The 21,649-nt window shown below is 35.8% G+C and overlaps 1 protein-coding gene across 1 annotated transcript in view; it reads right to left on the bottom strand.

Moving 5' to 3' along the window:
• Nucleotides 1–21,649, bottom strand: part of Tecrl (trans-2,3-enoyl-CoA reductase like) — a 68,794-nt gene that overhangs the window by 22,041 nt on the left and 25,104 nt on the right. Inside the window, exons 3-4 of the mRNA XM_051198226.1 lie at nt 10,744–10,788; nt 9,876–9,979 (exon numbers count right to left, since the gene is read on the bottom strand). Coding sequence (XP_051054183.1) covers nt 9,876–9,979; nt 10,744–10,788 — 149 coding nt within the window. The remainder of the gene's footprint in view (nt 1–9,875; nt 9,980–10,743; nt 10,789–21,649) is intronic.

Raw genomic sequence — 21,649 nt, 5'->3', positions numbered from 1 at the left:
TCCGGTCCCCATCGAGAGCACCTGTGGAGCTCTGATACACCTCCACCCATCCCCACCATCAGCCTACACCCCCTACCCTGTGCCCTACCCCACCCATGGTCCTGCCGCTCTGGTTGAGCACTGGCACAGAGGGTGGAGCCAACAGTACACCCTACTTCAGAGACTTCTTGGAGCTACTATCCTGAACAAAGGAGACCTGACTATCCACGCTGAACCACCCGTAATTTCCACCGGCTTGGTCTCTAACGCCGCATCCAGTCCTCTGCTGGAGTCCCGGGCCCCTCCCAGAGATCTGCCTATCTCTGCAGATCCACTCGGAGTTCCTGTGGGCAAGATCCTTGAACCCCCAAATCCTGGCCACTGCCAAAGAACGAGGTCTCAGCTGGAGAGCGCCAGTTTCCACTGAGATCCCACTACCCTGCAAAACCTTCTCAAGTTCAAGCTCAGCCCTCGTCCTCTTCCGCAAGTTATTGGCCAGAGCTATTGGCCAGAGGACCACTGTGAGTACCTGCTGGCATCTTCTTCAGGATCCTCATCCTTGACCGCATCCCTGGATCTGTGGAGAAACCTCCTAGAGAGCTTGGACCACACAGAACTACAGATATTGAATCTCAGACCCACATAAGCCCATTGGGAAGTACCACAGAGAGAGGGAAGAGACACCACCAACACCTACTGGAAGAAACTATGGGAAGAAGGCAATACAAGAGAACACCTAACAACAGAAAGGCAGACATGACACCACCAGAATCTAGGGAATCTACACAAACTAGAATGGAACACAACAACAAATCAGAGGAAGCAGAAGGGTACAACTTAAAAATCACCATCATAAAAATGATAGAGGCCCTCAAAGAAGATGTGAGAAAATCCGTTAAAGAAATGGAGGAAAAAAACAAACAAAAAAGTGGAAGAAATGAACAAATTCCTTAAGGAAAGTACAGAAAGCCAAGAAAAAACAATTAACCAGGTGAAGGAAACGGTTCAAGACTTGAAAACTGAAATTGAGAAATTAAAGGCAACACAAACGGAAGGAATGCTAGAAATTGAAAAGCTGGGCAAAAAATCAGCAACCATGGACACAAGCATAACCAATAGAATTCAAGAGATGGAAGAGAGATTCTCAGGAGCAGAAGATAAATTAGAAGAAATAGATTCATCAACCAAAGAAAATCATAAATCCAACAAATCCTTAACACAAAACATCCAGGAAAAGTGGGACACCGTGAAAAGGCCAAACCTAAGTATAATAGGCATAGACGAAGGTGAGGGAGCCCAGCTCAAAGATGCCGAAAACATATTCAACAAAATCATCCAGGAAAACTTTCCAAATCTGAAGAAGGACATGCCCATGAAAGTTCAAGAAGCATACCGAACCCCAAATAGGCTGGACCAAAGAAAAAATGCCCCTTGACATATAATAATCAAAACACCTAGCATACAGAATAAAGAAAGAATATTAAGAGCAGCGAAGGAAATAGGACAGGTAACATATAAAGGCAGACCTATCAAAATTACACCTGACTTCTCCATGGAAACCCTCAAGGCCAGAAGTTCCTGGATAGATGTTCGAAAAGTATTAAGAGAACGTGGATGCCAGCCTAGGCTACTATATCCAGCAAAACTCTCAATCAATATAGATGGAGAGAAAAAGATATTTAATGACAAAACCAGATTTTCCCAATATGTATCTACAAGTCCAGCCCTACAGAAAGTATTGGAAGGAAAACTCCAACCCAAGGAAGTTAACTACGCCCACAAAATGCAGGCAACAGATAATCCAACTACACCAGAAACCTAGGGTGAAGCAGAATAAATATATTCACAATACCACTGCCAACAACAAACCTAAATCAAACAAGCATCAACAATCAATAGTCCTTACTCACCCTCAACATTAATGGTCTTAACTCACCTATAAAAAGACACAGGCTAACAGAATGGATACAAAGACAGAATCCATCCTTCTGCTGCATACAAGAAACACATCTTAGCTTCAAAGATAGACATTACCTCAGGGTAAAGGGTTGGGAAAAGATTTTCCAATCAAATGGAAATAAGAAGCAAGAAGGCATAGCTATGCTAATATCTAACAAGTTAGACTACAAACCAAAATTAGTCAAAGGAGATGAAGACGGTCTTTTCATATTCATCTCAGGAGAAATCCATCAACACAAAGTCTCAATTCTGAACATCTATGCCCCGAATACAAAGTCACCCACATTCGTAAAAGAAACACTACTAAAACTCAAAGCTCATATAAAACCTCAAACACTTATACTGGGAGACTTCAATACACCACTCTCAACACTAGACAGGACCACAAATCAGAAACTCAACAAAGAAACAAAATAATTAACAGAAGTTATGTCTCAACTGGGGTTAACAGACATCTATAGAACATTCTATCCAAAGACAAAAGAATATACCTTCTTCTCTGCTCCACATGGAACCTTCTCTAAAATCGACCACATACTAGGAGACATAACAAACCTCAACAGATACAAGAGAATAGGAATAGTCCCCTGTATCTTATCGGACCACCATGCTTTAAAATTGGAATTCAACAACAACACAAATAGCAGAAACCCTGCAAACTCATGGAAAGTGAACAATGTGCAATTGCACCACTCCTGGGTCAAAGAAGAAATAAAGAAAGAAATTAAAGACTTTCTAATATTCAACGAGAATGAGGATACAACATACCGAACTTATGGGACACCTTGAAAGCAGTGGTACTAGGGAAGTTCATTGCACTAAGTGCCCATATGAAGAAAACAGATCATAGTCACATAAGAGAATTAACAGCCCAACTGAAAACCTTAGAACAGAGCGAAGCGAATTCACCCCATAGGAGTAGACGCCAGGAAGTAATCAACTTGAGGGCTGAAATCAACAAAATAGAAACCAGGAAAACAATACAAACAAATCAATTCAACAAACAGTTGGTTTTTTGAGAAAATCAACAAGATAGACAAACCTTTATCCAAATTAACGAAAAAGCAGAGACAGAACATGCAAATTAACAAAAATCAGAAATGAAATGGGGAACATAACAACAGACACAGAGGAAATCCAGATAATTTTCAGGTCATACTTTGAAAATGTTTTCCACAAAAATTGAAAATTCACAGGAAATGGACAAGTTTCTGAATAACTATCACTTACCAAATATAAATCAAGAACAGACAAACAACTTAAATAGACCTATAACCCACAATGAAATAGAAGCAGTCATTGAAAGCCTTCCAACGAAAAAAGCCCAGGGCCAGATGGATTCAGTGCAGAATTCTACCAGACATTCAAGGAAGAACTAATACCACTACTCCTCAAACTGTTCCACAAGATAGAAACAGAAGGTTCATTGCCAAACTCTTTTTATGAGGCCGCAATAACTTTGGTACCCAAACCTCACAAAGACACAACTAAGAAAGAAAACTACAGACCAATATCCCTGATGAACATCGATGCAAAAATACTCAATAAAATACTGGCAAACCGAATTCAAGAATACATCAGAGAAACCATCCACCATGACCAAGTAGGCTTCATACCTGGAATGCAGGGATCGTTTAACATACGAAAATCTATAAACGTGATCCACCATATTAACAAACAGAAAAAGTAAAACCATATGATTATCTCCCTAGATGCTGAAAAAGCCTTCGAAAATATTCAACACCCTTTCATGATAAAGGTCTAGGAGAGGTCAGGGATAACAGGAACATACCTAAATATAATAAGGGCAATATACAGCAAACCAACTGCCAACATCAAACTGAATGGAGAGAAACTTAAGCCACTTCCTCTAAAATCAGGAACAAGATAAGGCTGGCCTCTCTCTCCATATCTCTTCAATATCGTACTAGAAGTTCTAGCTAATGCTATAAGACAACAAAAGGAGATCAAGGGCATCCAAATTGGAAAGGAAGAAGTCAAATTGTCTCTATTTGCAGATGATATGATAGTTTACATAAGCGACCCAATAAACTCTATCAGAGAATTCCTACAGCTGATAAACACCTTCAGCAAACTAGCAGGATACAAGATAAACTCAAAAAAAATCAGTAGCCCTATTTTTTTCAGACAACAAAGAGGCAGAGAAAGAAATCAGAGAAACATCACCCTTTACAATAGCCACAAGCAACATAACGTATCTTGGTGTAACGTTTACCAAACAAGTAAAAGACCTATATAATAAGAACTTTGTGACTCTAAAGAAAGAAATTGAAGAAGATACCAGAAAGTGTAAAGATCTCCCATGCTCTTGGTTAGGTAGGATTAACATAGTAAAAATGGCAGTCTTACCAAAAGCAATCTACAGATTCAATGCAATCCCCATTAAAATCCCACCACAATTATTCACCGACATTGAAAGGATAATAATCAACTTTATATGGAAAAACAAAAGACCCAGGATAGCCAAAACAACCCTATACAATAAAAGAACTTCAGGAGGCATCACCATTCCTGACTTTAAGCTCTACTACAGAGCTATAGTTCTGAAAACAGCCTGGTATTGGCATAAAAATAGACAGGTAGACCAATGGAATTGAATTGAAAATCCTGATATTAATCCACACACCTATGAACACCTGATTTTCGACAAAACAGCTAAAATTGTACAATGGGGCGATGACAACTTCTTCAACAAATGGTGCTGGCGTGATTGGATGAGGGTGTGTAGAAGACTGCAGATAGACCCATGTCTGTCGCCATGCACAAAACTGAAGTCCAAATGGATCAACATCAATCCATCCACACTGTACCTCTTAGAAGAGAAAGTAGGAGGTACCCTTGAACAAATTGGTATAGGAGACCGCTTCTTGAACATAACTCCAGGGGTACAGACACTGAAAGAAACAATTAATAAATGGGACCTCTTTAAACTTAGAAGCTTCTGTAAGGCATAGGACACATTGGACAAGACCAAACGGCAGCCCACAGACTGGGAAAAGATTTTCACTAATCCTATATCTGACAAAGGGCTGATCTCTAAAATACACAAAGAACTCAGGAAACCAGTCAACAAAACAGCAAATAACCCTATTAAAAATGGGGTACAGAACTGAAGAAAGAATCCTCAATGGAGGAAATCAAAAAGGCTGAAAGACACTTAAGAAAATGCTCCACATCCTTAGCTATCCGGGAAATGCAGATCAAAACAACTTAAAGATACCATCTTACCCCTGCCAGAATGGCTAAAATTAGAAATACCAGTGATGACTTATGTTGGAGAGGATGTGGAGAAAGTGGAACACTCCTCCATTGCTGGTGGGAGTGCAAACTAATACAGCCATTTTGGAGATCAGTATGGCAGTTCCTCAGGAAAATTGGAATTAGTTTACCACAGTACCAGGCAATCCCCCTCTTAGGCATATACCCAAAGGATTAACATCCATGCAACAAAGACATCTGTTCAACTATGTTCATAGTAGCACTATTTGTAATAGCAAGGACCTGGAAGCAACCTAGATGCCCCTCAATTGAAGAATGGTTAATGAAGATGCGGCACATCCACACAATGGAATACTACTCTGCAGAAAAAAAAATAATGGTATCTTGAAATTCGCAGGCAAGTGAATCGCTCTTGAAGAAACCATCCTGAATGAGGTAACCCAGTCACAAAAAGAGGAACACAGTATGTACTCACTCATATATGGATTTTAGACCTAGATCAAATGATCACCAGCCTATAATTCACATCACCAGACGAACTAGGATACAAGGTGTATTCTAAGAGAATCATATAAAGTCCCTCACAGAACTCGGAAGGGACAAGTCCCCCAGACCTCAGGTGAAGTGGGGGAGGACAGCGAATGGAGAGAGAAGTAGGAGAAAATGAGGGGAAGGAGAGGAAATCATGTGTGACCAGGAGGATTGAGCTTGGTTAGGAATGGAAGATAGGAAAGAGAGAGAGGGGGACAGAAACAGAAAGAGAGCACATAAAAGAGGGAGCCAATATTGGTTTGAAGAAAAAATTGAACACAAAGAAAGGTCGAGAGAACTACAAGACTGCTCCCAATAACAATCTCAGCTTCCGTGGAAAGGCTATCACAAATGCCCTTCCCTGAGAGTGAGATCAACAACTAACTTATCCATGGAGCCCTCAATTAATGCCTGTTGAAAATAGGAGCAAACACCCATACATAAACACTGAGTTGAACTAGAACCCAGAAGCAGATGGAGAGGACAAGACCATGCGGCAGAAGCACATAGAGACAGCTTACCTGAACAAGGAGGAGCTAAGGGCCACTAGATTGATAGCTGGGAAGCCAGCATGGGACTGACTCAGGCCCCCCTGAATATGGGTCTCAGCCAAAAGGACTGAGCAGTCTAAGAGACCTCAGAGAGTGGAGCCAGGATGTATCCCTGGTGCACAAAAGGACTTTGCAAACATATCCCCTATGGAGGGATAACTGCCTTAATCTAGAGACAGGAGAGAAGCCCTAGTCCCTACTTCACAGGACCTTTCAGATCTACATGACCCCAACTGGATGGCATTCCACTACAAATGGAACTGGGGTGGGGGGATGGGAGGGGAGGGTGTTTAGAATGCATGTGAGAGGGCAGAGAGGGTAAAAGGGAGGGAAGGAAGGAGGGAGGGGTGGGAGCCAGGGAGGGAGGGAGGGAGGGAGAGGGAACTGGGATCGACATGTAAAATAATAAATTAAATTAAAAAAATGCCTTGATTCCAAAATTTTGGTTGAAGGATAGTTACTGGGGAAAAGGATTACTATTTTTGTTTCCACAGAAAATGAAAAGATGTGGATTCCTTCCAGACTAATGTGGTTTGATCAAGCCAGACCGCCTGTAACAGAGTACAAGCTGATCCTACATTCAAAACAGCTGGATAAAACAGCCCTACAGACTACAGCTAGGATATCTGAATCTTCTTCGAATCCCCCAAGACAGTGCCCCTTACCATCAGGAAGTAGTTTGGAAAGAACGACACCCAAATTTCCAAATATTGTGTATAAATGTTTGTTTTCATTAAATTGGACTTTGTTATATAAAATTAAATAAAAAAAGGAAAAAAAACTGCAAAAATATTTAAAGGTTACAGTAATTTTGATGATAAAATAGTTACTATCATTTACATAAAAACAAATTAAATATGCAATATACACCACAAAGCAAAGTGCTGAAAGAAATCACTTGAAAACCCTCTGGATTAGGGCTAAATGAATGAGTGAAAATTCAATACTGCAATCATGTCATTCAAACAAGGTTAAAAACCACTGTTCTGAAGCTAAAAACTTCCTACATGATGAAAGGTAATCCAAAGGTGAGGAAAAAAACATTTCAAATCATTTACTTGGGAAGCAAATGTGTGAAAATTTTATGAATAAACTAAAATTTAAGGGTGTCCCTATTAATAAAATTATTACTTACCCAGATAATGAAGCATAATAGCAAATCATTGAAGACCATTGAACTCTATTTCAAATGAACTCCATTACAGATATGTAAAATGAATTGTCATTAATTCATAAAAAAAATGACATAAAATAATAATAATTATATCAAAGATAGTATTCACAATGCAGCAAAAAAGGTCCATCCCATAGGAACAAGACAGAGGAAAATAAACTTTTTCCCTAATTTTATTGGTCACACCAATGGACCATTCTTTAGATACGAAAAAATAAGTAACAGAAGAAAAGATGAGCTGCCTTATGTAATGGAAACAGCTGACCTCACAGAAGTAATATGACAAAGAATATTTGTGGTAATTAAATAATATGTGCATATATAATATTCTGGGACACATGCATGAATATATGCTAGAGATACATAGCTTAGTTCTGTAAATAAAGGCACACTGAGATGAATGCAAAATGATGAAAACCACTATAATTAGATAACAGTGTTTGTGTGGTGAGAGATATTGTTTAGCCAGTTGTATAAGTCATTTAGGAAGTAAGACATATTTCAATATTTGTTGATCACCAATACTTCATAAAAGATGCTAGTCAAATCATTAATTCACTTTGATAACTTTCTATTAACTCTAAAAAATGGCCTCTTTCAGATATACATTTTAATAGCTTACAATTTTATTTATGGGTTATGTGTGGTAAAATATTATTATTGTACAATTTAGTGGATGCAAAATGGGTTAATTACAATGTACATTTTTAACATTTCATAAAACTGACCCATGTGGAGCAAAAGAACGTTTGAACAGTAAGATTGATTTTAAAATGACATGCTCATTCTGGAGCTTGATTTGTTACTTAAATGACTTTCCTCTCAAATTTCGTATAATACTGTAGTACAGGTATCAAAGAAGTCAACTGCAGTGCACCTCTTCATTGCTTATCCCCTTCATGCAGCTACAAGTATGTAATGATCTCATGGCTAATACGTCTCATTTTGATACAATCCCTGTTCACAAAACTTTACTTTCCATGATGTTTTCTCGGATAAATTTTGAACATTTAAATCTTTTTAGATCAGATTTACCTCTCTGAAATATCTTTAACTTAAGTTTCATATTAAGAACTAAATATGTTTTTATGAAATGCTTATATCAATGCTTTTACCTTAACATTCCCAGGTTTCACAAGAATTAATGTTACTTTAAATTTAATTTTACCCTAATGATTTAGTACACAAAGCATCCATAGTGTTAATCTGAAAAAACTTTTTAATAACAATAAGTAACCTTACTATAGGAGAGCTCATTACAAACTACAGAAGGGACATATATCATAAAATTAAGTTGGAAAGGCAACAAATATTGTATCATTTTATTAATAAATATAAGCATGAATTTCTCACATAGCTTTTAATATATAACTGATTATCCATATTTATTATTTTTAACATTATTTTAGTTTATTTAATGTGTACATGTGTTTTGTCTATGTGTATGTCTGGGAAACGTGTCCATGAAGTGTCTGTATAAGCCAGCAGAGGTCACTAGACTGATTCACAAAGGTGAGGTTGGTGCTAAGAATTGAAACTGGAGCCTGTATAAGTGCTGAGCAATCTTTTCAGCCTCCATATTTAGTAATTTTTAAATTAATTTTATAAAGAAAGTACTCAAAACTGTGCAAAAGGTAAAACTTGATTTTGGTACCAGCAAAATAAAATCAATTTGAATGAAAAGTCCTAAAATAATAACATTATGAATATAGATCTTAATGCAATTTTAAACACAAAATTTTTGAAAAGGGTACACAGAAGACAAAAGATCTATATTGAGAAAAGGAAATAAAGACAGAGAAGCCCATATTCTCTGTAGTTCACTGCAAGAATCATTTATTGCATTAGATTATCTTTTCACTAAAAGACCTATTGAGTTAACTCTAGTTTCTGAGGCTTTTCTATTATTATATTGAATCAATCATGAATAGTTCAATCTCTTGAAGTAGTTTCAAGAAATCCCCCCTTTATTTCTTTTGGTGTAACCATCTTTTTCTCCATCATTAAATTCAGAATATACAATTTTGAGAACTATGATTGTTCTCAATGGAGAATAAAGGAAGCCTAAAGTACATACCCATAAGTCCAAAGAAGTCTTACTTCTTCATTCTTGGTATTTCTGTATTAGAACCTCCATTATATAAACTAATCTATCTACATACAATTACAGTGTGGAAAATAAAACATGCTTGAAATACACAGTCTTTTGGAAAAAGAAAAGAAGCAGTATCACTCAATAGACAAGGTCTCAATAGATGGAAACTCTTTTTAAGTTAAAATCCCATTAAAAAATCATATTTGCTTACTTTCTTTAACCACAAAATCTAGAGCTTCAATAGAACTTTAGTCACTGATTTTACTCTAACTATAGTAGAATTCCTATCACTGCAGAAAAAATAATCCTTAAATATTAACATGAAATTTAAAAATTGGGCACTTACTGTAGTCCAACTGACTTGTCGACCTAAGTCTGTAAAATAGAGTGTAACAATTGAGGAAGCTGCAACACTTTGAACAGTGATGTAGTCCTTCAAAAAATGGCCACCTAAAACAAGGCATTGAGAAAATTGTGTTTAAATATCATTTCATGGCACAGTGTCAAAAAGTTTCCTAATATGAAACTGTTGACAACTTAGGATAAGAAATATGTAGTCACTATATAATAATTGTGGACATTATAGGACATGAAACATTCCATTTGAGTATGTTTCCTCATACACAAAATTTTCAAAAATATTTTGGTGAAAAATGTAGAATATCTTCAACTTTATTGAAAGATGGAAGGGAGAGGACATGAGAAATTTCCCATAAAAATTCAACTCAACCATCATTTAATGTCAGCATTCACATATCCTAAATAGTTAATGTAAACAGTGTGTGTGTGTGTGTGTGTGTGTGTGTGTGTGTGTGTGTGATTATAAATGAAGGTTGCTTTTAAATGTCATTTTGCTAACATTAAATCACAGAAAGTATGACATGGAAAACCATCTTAGACCAAAATGGTCATACTATGACAATAATGCATAAGGTCATATAATGTTGGTAAGACAAAAATTTGGATCACAGGCACATTTGCTCAATCTTCCTCTGACATTAGGGCTGAGGATATAAATTTGCATAACAAACTTTACTCATTGGTCCATTTCCAAACATAAACCACTTGTTCTACTCCCAAACTTAGGAATCAAGAGCCCTGGTGTTAATAAGTGTTAGACTCAAATTAGATGGTGTTTGCATTCATAAGCTAAGTAATAAATGTGAGTTATTGAGGTCAGATGACAGATGCTAAATTAAATAAATTGATCTTACCATATTCTACTTGTAGGCCAACTCGGGAAGGATGCCACTTTGGACCTATACAGTGAAAGAGAATATTTAATCATTACCAAATGTAGAAAATTAGCTTTAAGATGTAGATATTCTGATGGGAAGACAGGATCCCAACTTGAAAGGGAATAAAACACTCATTCAATATCAAACAGAGACACTGTAGTCCCCATTGCCAGAGTGCTGACTATTAGTGGTTGGGGGTGACTGCATGAAACTGTGATTTGACTACGCAGCTATGCTCAGATTGTGAGCATGTACCAATACTTATGATCCTAGGCAGGCAACATATGTTGTATAATTATGTCATCAATAAAAATTTATGTACTTGTGCAAAATAATGACGATTTCATTGGAAATTTGTCTAAATTTGGCACCTGAAAATGTACCATTACTTTAGGTGTAAGTGCCCTATCAACATATTTCCCACAGTCTACGCTCTCCATCAGAATGACATCTACAGAAATGACATGCTCCATGCAAGGGATATGTATGATTGAATTAGACTATTATCAATGTATTAATCATGGCAGAAATATCAGTTTATATGTTCTTTATAAGACATCCTGAATATATTCTTTATTTTATTATTATTGACTATTATTATTATCATTATTTTATATATTGATCCCAGTTCCCTCTTTCTTCCATCCTCCCATGCCTCTTAACCCCCTTCCCATTCTTGATGGGAGAGGTCATTCTGTAAATATGTTTCTCATACTGGTTAATTAATTAAGTACTATTGGCCAATAGGAAAGGAAGATGGGAGGTACTAGGAGACAAGGAGCAAAGAGGAAGTAGTAAGGAGGCGTTAACATGGAGAGAATGGGGACACCTGACACAGGCTCTATTCCCTGGTAAGATGAAACCACGTGGAAATACTTAGATTAACAGAAATGGGTTAATACTTAAGACAGAGCTAGCTGATAAGAAACTAGTACCTGGCCAACAGCATTATATCAAATACAGAGTCTCGGTGTGTTAATTGGTGCTGGAGAGGCAGTGGGACAAGACCAGTGGTAGGAGGAAAAACTACTCCTTACACACTATTCCTCACCCACTCCACATAGACAGTGACAAGATATTGCATTATTGAAAAACATATTTCAGAAATTCAATGTTAATCTTACTCAATTATGTAAAATGTCTATTGGAGTAAATGCCAAACAATTCTGTGCAACATGGAATAGTAAATTAATGGTAAGTGTATTTTCAAAAATTTTCTACCATTATAACTTTCCTAAATAATATATTTTAATTCTCACTAACAACATGAACTGTGACAAATGTAGTTGAGCATTCTTCTTGGCAACATGCCCAAACTTAATATTAATTATGAAAGCTTGACATTTAGCTTAAGCTTGTTCCCAACTAGCTCTTCTACCTTAAATTGACATACTTCTATTAATCTGTTTTACCATGTGACTTTTATCTCTCTCCCATTTTGTGCATACCCATTTTCATGGGGAAAAAAAGCCTAAGAAAGAATTTATATTCATGCATTAACTATATTGAAGCTTATTCAAATGCAAAATTTGGGGATAGCAGTACTAGGCTTACACATTAATACTATTTTACATACCTCTTTTAGGTAGTTTTCAGGTAAAGGCATCATGTTTTATTTCAGCTTATACATTAATTAACATACTTGCTATTTTTTTACCCATTTACAGTTTTAATTGTATGCTAGCATTGTTTACTGAAAAATACTTAGTGTTATTTTCATGCGACCTACAGACAAATAAAACATGATGTAAATAAATGCTACAGAACACTGAAAAGTTCTAATTGAGCTTGTGAGGATACTTGATATTGAACCAAATACAAGCTGTTTGAGAACCCACTTATATTTGTTAGACACCATGTGAAACCCTGTGGTAGCCGCATAGAAGCACTCATGTTGTGTCTGTTTAAATAATATTCATATAATATCTACTGAAGACATCACTTTCCATTGCAACTTAAATGCTACCTTGGGTAGAAATGCAAAGCAAAAATAACTATTATTTTTATAAATAATAAATAACTATTATTATAAGCATTTAGCTTTTCTTCATGATCTAGATGATGTGTATTGTTCTGGAAAAGCAGATATATATATGTATGTATGTGTGTGTGTAATTTATATTTTATACTTATTAATATATCAATACATTAAATTACAATGGCTTTCTGATATATAAGGGTTCTTAACTTGTTTTAGGAGCTTGAAGTTATTAACAATGCAGAAGACAGATGATAGTGTCATAGTTATATTTTTACTGTAAGAGTCACCCCAATGAAGATGACAAAGTTATATCAGTTGTAACAGTCATCTCACTTTATACAATATGTACTGTGCTATGACCAAAATTTAGAGTTCTTGCCTAACACCATTCAACAATACTGTGAATAAATGATACCTTGACACAAATAAATTATATTTTACTAAAATAATTATCATCAATGACTCACTTGAAAAGTAAGGATGTAATGTTATAAATGTACGAAATATAACATCATTTTTAGAAAAGTAATGCATGTGGAAAATTAAAATGGATAGAGAAATAGTAATATAAAGTACCCAATCAATTCGTTCTAAAATTGTATCAGAAATAATATAGCCTAATACAACATGTATCCAATAAAGCATAATAATTCATAATTCATCAAAAGAAAATGAGCAAAGGCAGATGGCACAACAATTTTTAAGCACAGTTATATTGGAAACAATTGAGTAAAACAGTGGATCATAAGTGAAATATTTTTTATACTGCACAAAGAATTAAATTAATGAAATAAATGTTAAAAATAAGTGAGTCAAGGATATTATTAAGACCCAATAGAAATATTTATTGCAAAGATTTTCAGCTTATAGAATAGAGTTGACTTAATGTACAGAAACTTTCTAAATTAAATAAAAATAATTGGAAAGGTGATTTAAATCCCATCGTGGATCTTGCCAGTTTCCAGGTGTGTTTCAAATGACAGTGTATTCAACACATTTTTTCTAAGACAACTAAGTAAACTGAGAACATAAAGCAACCATGAGTAGAACCTCAGCAGGCAAAAGGAAGGAAAATTTCCTGAAAACACATTAATAGACATATTGTACTCATATTAAATGAAACCGTGAATGATCTCTGCACCTGTTTTGGTAGTTCACAATTTACAGAAATATAAAATTGAGACGATACATTGAAGACATGAAGCCTGATAATTGGAGTTGATTTCATAGTCTGTTCCTGAAATGGAGCATATGTTCATCTGAAAGAGAAATATTTAAAAATGAGAGGCATGCCTAACCAACCCCTCAAATGAGGTTATTTAAAAGAACATCTAATAGCTTAAATAGAAGAAAGAAGGTTTTTGTTTTGTTTTATTTTTGTTTGTTTGTTTATTTTTTCCCATAGTAAGCACATCTTCAAATTGAAAGTACTAGCAGTTAGATATTTATCATTGATATGTAGTCATGTGTATGTATGTATGTGTGTATACTGTACAGTTTCTTTCTAGATTAAATTGAAATAATTGGAAATGTGATTGAAAAACATCATGAGCTTGACAGCTTCCAGGTGTGTCTCAAATGACATCCTATTCAAGATAGTCTTTCTAAAACAACTAAGCAAATTGAGGACGTAAAGTAATCATGTTAGTAGAGTATCATCAGAATAAAAGAAAGTTTTCATAAATGTACATGATAATAGACATATTAATATTACATGAAATTGCATATTGGATAATGTATATAGATACATATTAACTATGGTTAGTTGTCAGTAACAACTAGAATAAATTAAAATCCAATTGCCTGGGTAAAACTGTGAGGAATTTTTCTTAATTTAAAACTTGAAATTGGGATTTTAATGGGGATTGCATTGAATCTGTAGATTGTTTTTGGCAAGATTACCATTTTTATTATGTTTATCCTACCTATCCAAGAACATGGGAGGTCTTTCCATTTTCTGGTATCTTCTATAATTTCTTTCTTTAGAGTCACAAAGTTCTTATTATATAGGTCTTTTACTTGCTTGGTAAGTGTTATTTATTTATTTATTTATTTATTTATTTATTTATTTATTTTTTTTTTTGAGGTTAACTTGTATCCAGCTAGTTTGCTGAAGTTAGTTTGCTGTAGGAGTTCCCTGGTAGAGCTTATTGGGTAGCTTATGTAAACTACCATATCATCTGCAAATAGACAGTTTGACTTCTTCTTTTCCAATTTGGAACCCCTTGATCTCCCCTTGTTTTCTTATAGCTTTAGCTAGAACTTCAAGTATGATATTGAAGAGATATGGAGAGAGAGGGCAGCCTTGTCTTGTTCCTGATTTTAGAGGAATTGGCTTAAGTTTCTCTCCATTCATTTGATGTTGGCAGTTGGTTTGCTGTATACTGCTGTTATTATGTTTATGTAATTTCCTGTTATTCGTGATCTCTCACATACCTTGCTTCATTGACCTTAAAAGGATAATAATCAACTTTATCTAGAAACACAAAAGACCCAAGATAGCAAAACCAACCCTATACAATAAAAGAACTTCAGGAGGCATCAGCATTCCTGACTTAAACTCTATTACAGAGCTATAGTTCTAAAAACTGCCTGGTATTGGCACAAAAGTAGACAGGTAGACCAATGGAATCGAATTGAAAATCCTAATATTAACCCACACACCTATGAACACCTGATTTTCGACCAAACAACTAAAATTATACAATGGGGCAAGGACAGCATCTTCAAAAAATGGTGCTGGCACAATTGGATGAGGGTGTGTAGAAACTGCAGATAGACCCATGTTTGTCGCCATGCACAAAACTCAAGTCCAAATGGATCAAAGACATCAACATCAATCCAGCCACATTGAACCTCTTAGAAGAGAAAGTATGAGGTACCCTTGAACAAATTAGTATAGGAGACTGCTTCCTGAACATAACTGCAGGAGCACAGACACTGAGATCAACAATTAATAAATGGGACTTCCTCAAACTTAGAAGCTTCTGTAAGGCAAAGGACACAGTGGACAAGACCAAATGGCAGCCCACAGACTGGGAAAATATTTTCAACAATCCTATATCTGAAAAAGGGCTGATCTCCAAAATATACAAAGAATTCAAGAAACTAGTCAACAAAACACCAAATAACCCTATTAAAAAATGGGATACAGAACTGAAGAAAGAATTCTCAATAGAGGAAATCAAAAGGATGAAAGAATCTTAAGAAAGCCTCAACATCCTTAGCTATCAGGGAAATGCAAATCAAAACAACTTTGAGATACCATCTTACTCCTGCCAGGATGGCTAAAATTAGAAATAGCAATAACAACTCATGCTGGAGAGGATGTGGAGAAAGGGGAAAACTCCACTGCTTGTGGGAGTGCAAACTCATACAGCCATTTTGGAGATCAGTATATTGGTTCCTCAGGAAAATGGGAATTAGTTTACCTCAGGACCCGGCAATCCCCCTCTTAGGCATATACCCAAATGATCCACATCCATGGAACAAAGACATGTGATCAACTCTGTTCATAGCAGCACTATTTGTAATAGCAAGAAACTGGAAACAACCTAGATCCCCCTCAATTGAAGAATGGATAATTAAGATGTGGCACACCTACACAATGGAATACTACTCTGCAGAAAAAAAATAAGGGAATCTTGAAATTTGCAGGCAAGTGGATGGCACTAGAAGAAAGCATCCTGAATGAGGTAACCCAGTCACAAAAAGAGGAACATGGTATGTACTCATTCCATATATGGATTTTAGACCTAGAGCAAAGGATCACCAGCCTATATTTCACACCACCAGAGTAATTAGGATACAAGGTGTATTCTAAGAAATTCACAGAAGCAGGAAGGGTCAAGTCCCACAGCGCACAGGGGAAGTGGTTGGGCGGTGGAGAGAGAAATAGGAGAAAGAGTGGGGGAGGAGAGGAAAACTCATGGCACTAGGAAGATTGAGTCTGGGTAGGAGTAGAAGACAGGAATGAGACAGAGAGAGAGAGAGAGAGAGAGAGAGAGAGAGAGAGAGAGAGAGAGAGGGAGGGAGGGAGGGAGGGAGGGAGGGAGGGAGGGAGGGAGAGAAAGAGAGAACATAAAAGAGGGAGCCAATATTGTTATGAAGAGAAAATTGAACCCAAAGACAGGTCTAGAGACCTATAAGACTGCTGCCAACTAACAATTTTAGCATCCCTGGAAAGGCAACCATAAATGCCTTTCCGGGATAGTCAGATCAACAGCTAACTTATCCATGGAGCCCTCATCTAATTCCTGTTGGAAACAGAAGCAAACACCCATAGAACTAGAACCCAGATGCATATGGAGAGGACAAGACCAGGCTGCAGAAACACATAGAGATAGCTGACCTGAACAAGGAGGAGCTACTGGGCCCTCCAGACTGGTAGCTGGGAAGCCAGCATGGAACTGACTCAGGCCCCCCTGAATGTGGGTCTCAGCAAGAAGGACTGAGCAGTCTAAGGAACCTCAGACAGTGGAGCCAGGATGGATCACTTGTGGATGATAGGACCTTGCGAACACATCCCCTATGGAGGGATAACTGCCTTAACCTAGAGACAGGAGAGAAGCCCTAGTTCCTTCTTTAAATAACCTGTCATTTCTACATGATCCCAACTGGCTGGCATTGCCCAACATATGGAATTGGGGTGCAGGGATAGGAGGGGAGGGTGGTTAGGGTACATGTGAGAGGGCAGAGAGGGTAAAAGGGAGATAGGGAGAGAGGGGGGAGGGGGAACTGGGATCGACATGTAAAATAATAAATTAAATAAATTAAAAAAGAAAGAAATTCAGTTAGATGGCAAGTTCAAGACGAGTCTGCTACACATGAGACCTTGTCTCAAAATAAATAAATAAATAAACTTGAAATTGGAAGACCCACTTTTAATCTCTATCTCATGTCGTGAAATTATTCAACTCTCAAAGAGTTGAAGAAAGTATTAATTAAGGACAAAGATAAAAATCAAGGTTGTTCGTTCACAGGATGTGGCAGTTTGAATGGAAATGACCCACAGAATCTCACAGGAAGTGGCACTACAGCTTTGTTGGAGTGGATCTGGACTTGTTTGAGGAAGTGTATCACTGCCCAGTATCTCAGTTCACCTCCCATTGCTTCAAGATATAGGACTCACAGATGAGCATTACATCTGTCTGCGTGCCACCATGTTCTTTGCCATGATTATAATGGACTGAACCTCTGAACTACAAGTGAGCCACTCAATTATGATTTTTTTTTTATAAGAGTTGCTTCGGTCATGTTGTCCATTTACATCAATAAGAACCCTAAGAAAGAGGCTGAGACTGCTTGCTCAAAACCTGCAAGCTTCACAGAGCTTTGCTTAAAGCATACAAATATAAAACTTCATTAATAGTCAAGCTAAAGGCCTTAGGAGAAAAGGATAGATTTATGCATGCTGAAGAATATCAGTAAAATAAGTATGTTATTCTATGAATGTAGAAAATTTAAAAAAAAATATTAAAACTGCATTTTCATTGAAATTACCTATTATTGTTAGATGATACTCTGTCTTTTTTGATTCTGAATTGTTTACTTTCTCAGATTTAAAGTTTTTAAATGTTTCTATACATAATACACATTGTATGCATATGATACATATAATGAATTGTGTGTGTATGAGTGTGTGTTTGTGTGTGTGTATATGTATTCACAAACTGTTTCTTTAATGATCTTGGCATATTTTGCAAGATTTCAAAATTGAACAATACATCGACAGAGCTCTGTGCTTCCCATCACTTTGTGCTTCTGTGATTTTAGCACTTTGTATTTCCACAATGTATCACATACATAGCTAAGGCTTCTCTGTTCTTTGTCCTTTCCTAGGTGATTTTGTCTGTACATATTCTTTCAATTTATAGCTCACTACTTTGTAATGTCTTTAAATGACATTTATCTCATCTTTGATTTTAAAACCTAATTTCTGCATGGTCAACAAATTAACTAAGACATGAAAGTAAAGAATATCACCAATAAAACAATTTGAGCAAAAAAAAAAAAAAGTACTGTACTTTAATTCTATAAGATTACAGAATAGCTATGTAATTTGACAATGGAAAATGGTATTGATAATAGTTATTATCATTGTAAAGAACAAATAGAGTTTTAACAATAGCACACAATGTGGGAATTATTTTTTCTCTTTAACTATTAATTCCATGACTTATTTATAAAGAACATTAAAAAATGATTGAGTTTATATTCTAAAAATCTCATTAGAAAACAACATACTTTAACCAAGTTTTGTTTTCTCATTTTGTAATTTATAATGGCAAATATGCCTGATTTTCTGCAGTCAAAAACCCCATTCCAATGCAAAGTTTTTAATTTCACACAATAAACTTGCTATGTAGGTATAACAGAGGTATAAATCAAGAACAGTAGTGAGAATGTATCTTGCATATTGCATTAATGCAGTTGATATAATATTTTGAGAACTAACACCAAATGAATATCAATTTTGGCACTTTCTCATCAAAACTATCACAATATATTTCCTGAATTTCCTTCTTGATGTGCTGCAAACCTGGTCTTGTTTTAATTTTGCCGAGTTAATTGGTTCATTTGTTTGGAATGACTCATTCATTACCCTCTTTTATCATAAGTAAACACACTGTGTACTCATGGCAACTCAATCCTTGCAATCTTGAAAATACCACAGACATCGTGAAGTAATCAAGCCAAAATGGAATCCAGGATTCCAAATAGACATTCAGAGTTTTAGTAGGAAATGTGGTACACTGTTTATGAATTTTTTAGAAAACCTTTACTCTCTTCCATGAACAACTTAAATCATTTCATGAAAATTAGAATCAAAAAAAGAGGATTAATTTTGCTGAACAAGATAAAAAGTGTATTGGCTATGAAATGTTGCTATCACAGTGCTCGAGTTAGAAAGAGGATAGTGTAGCACTACATACTCCATATAGAGGAGTGACACTTCTGCAGGGAAATGGGGACACGGTTTAAGTAAGAACAAAAAAATGAAAACAATATGACAGTATAAACAAAGGCTCTGAACTATAAAATAAATTGACTTTTAAAATGAAAAGAAACATAAAACAACTTCAAGTGTCAAATGTCTTTCATTTCTACAAGGATTCTCAGAAACTAACATCCAAAATTTCACTATGATAGAATTCTCTTTCTAAATTTTATACTATATAAAATTGTTTGACATTACATTTTCAAAAACAAGCCTTTGTACCAGTGTTGACTCTTCTACTTTATTTAATCTCACTCATTAATTATCATAATCCATGTTTCACAACTAGTCTTTTCTCTAGGTTACAAGATAACTATTCAGTGGGCTGACTGACTTGGGTGTGGTAAGAAAGTAGGCTGGACAAACCATAAGAAACCATAAGGAACAAGAAAGCAAACAATGCTCTACAGCAGCCTCTGAATCAGTTTGTTCTGGTTCCTCACTTGAGTTCCTACTCTAATGCCCCTGGAAAAATGGACTGTCATCTGAAGAAATAAACCTTTCCTACCATACTCAAGGTGGCTGTTTTTCCCCAACAATAGATACCCTAAATAAGACTAGTACAAAAGAACTAACTAGCTTTGTAGCCTAATTTGGATTTAAACTCATAGGCATGCATCTGACTTCGCCTACCAAAGAATGAAATTCAAGGAGTTTAGCACTAAGCCCAGTAATGAGTTTGTATAAACTGTGTTGAGAAATAAATCCAGGGCTTCCACCATGCAGTTATTTTTACCTTCATCCTGCTTTATTTTCTTTTCTTAAACTGTTTTCCTGCCTATGAAGAAGCTTAGTGTCCATTTCTCTTTACCACTGTAATACATCCAAACTCCATGAGAACAAATTCTAATTTATAATTTGATCCTGATGATATGTACAGTGATTACAAGTTCCCCCACACACAATTCAATTAAGTTTTCAGGAAATCAAATGTTTAACAACAAAGATATTTTATGTGCTTTTAGATGCCAATGGAAATATATTTCCTTTATACAAATGACTCAGTAATTATGTTTCTAGTTCTAACAGCATACTTTGTTTAGAAAATTTCCTTTGATGGTTGTTGCTAAAATATGGTTGTCAAGAGATTATCATTACCATAATATTTATTGATGTATAGAAAAAAGAAAGAACGGCTTGCCATGATTTAAGAGAAAATTATATACTTCCATTTTAAAGTGTTTCAGAGATTTATTTCTCTAATTTAGGGGTAAAACTTAGGAGAAAATTTTGCATTATCCTTTGACACTCATTTGAGAGAGCATATACCCCACATTTGCACACAGTGTTCTATAAATAAGCATTCGTTGTTTGTATGGATAAAGAAAATGCAAACCAACTGGTCGGTCCACTTTATTGATAGCTACGACTATCAACTGTTGCCATTGAGATAAAAGCAACAGTCAAAATGATCTAGAAAATTTTTATATAGAGAAACACATTAGAGTCAACAACCTAACTATACGTAATCATTTACATCTAACATAATTTATAGTTTTATGTCAGAGGCTTATACATAATTTTGAAAGCTGAAATAACTACTTACTAAATGAGAAATTCTGTGCTCATAAAATAATTCAATGTATAATATTTTGTATCATTTAGAACCCCCATACCCCACAAAATTCAGTCATGATGAGGCGTGTTTGCAATCTTATTACTTGAGAGTTAGTCAGGAGGATCAGGAGTTCAAAGTCACCCTCATCCACAAGATAGTTGAAGTCCAACTTGGTATAAGGAAAATCTAAATCAACCAAACAAATCACACACACACACACACACACACACACACACACACACACACACACACAGACACACATCACACATCACGCACGCACACACACACACACACACACACACACACACACACACACACACAGAGGAAGAAATGTAAGAAGAGA

The sequence above is a fragment of the Phodopus roborovskii genome, unplaced genomic scaffold, assembly GCF_943737965.1.
Source record: "Phodopus roborovskii unplaced genomic scaffold, PHOROB, whole genome shotgun sequence".
Classification (NCBI taxonomy): Eukaryota; Metazoa; Chordata; class Mammalia; order Rodentia; family Cricetidae; genus Phodopus; species Phodopus roborovskii.
Note: the sequence above shows the minus strand (reverse complement) of the source record. Positions and strands in the feature narration are given on the sequence as shown.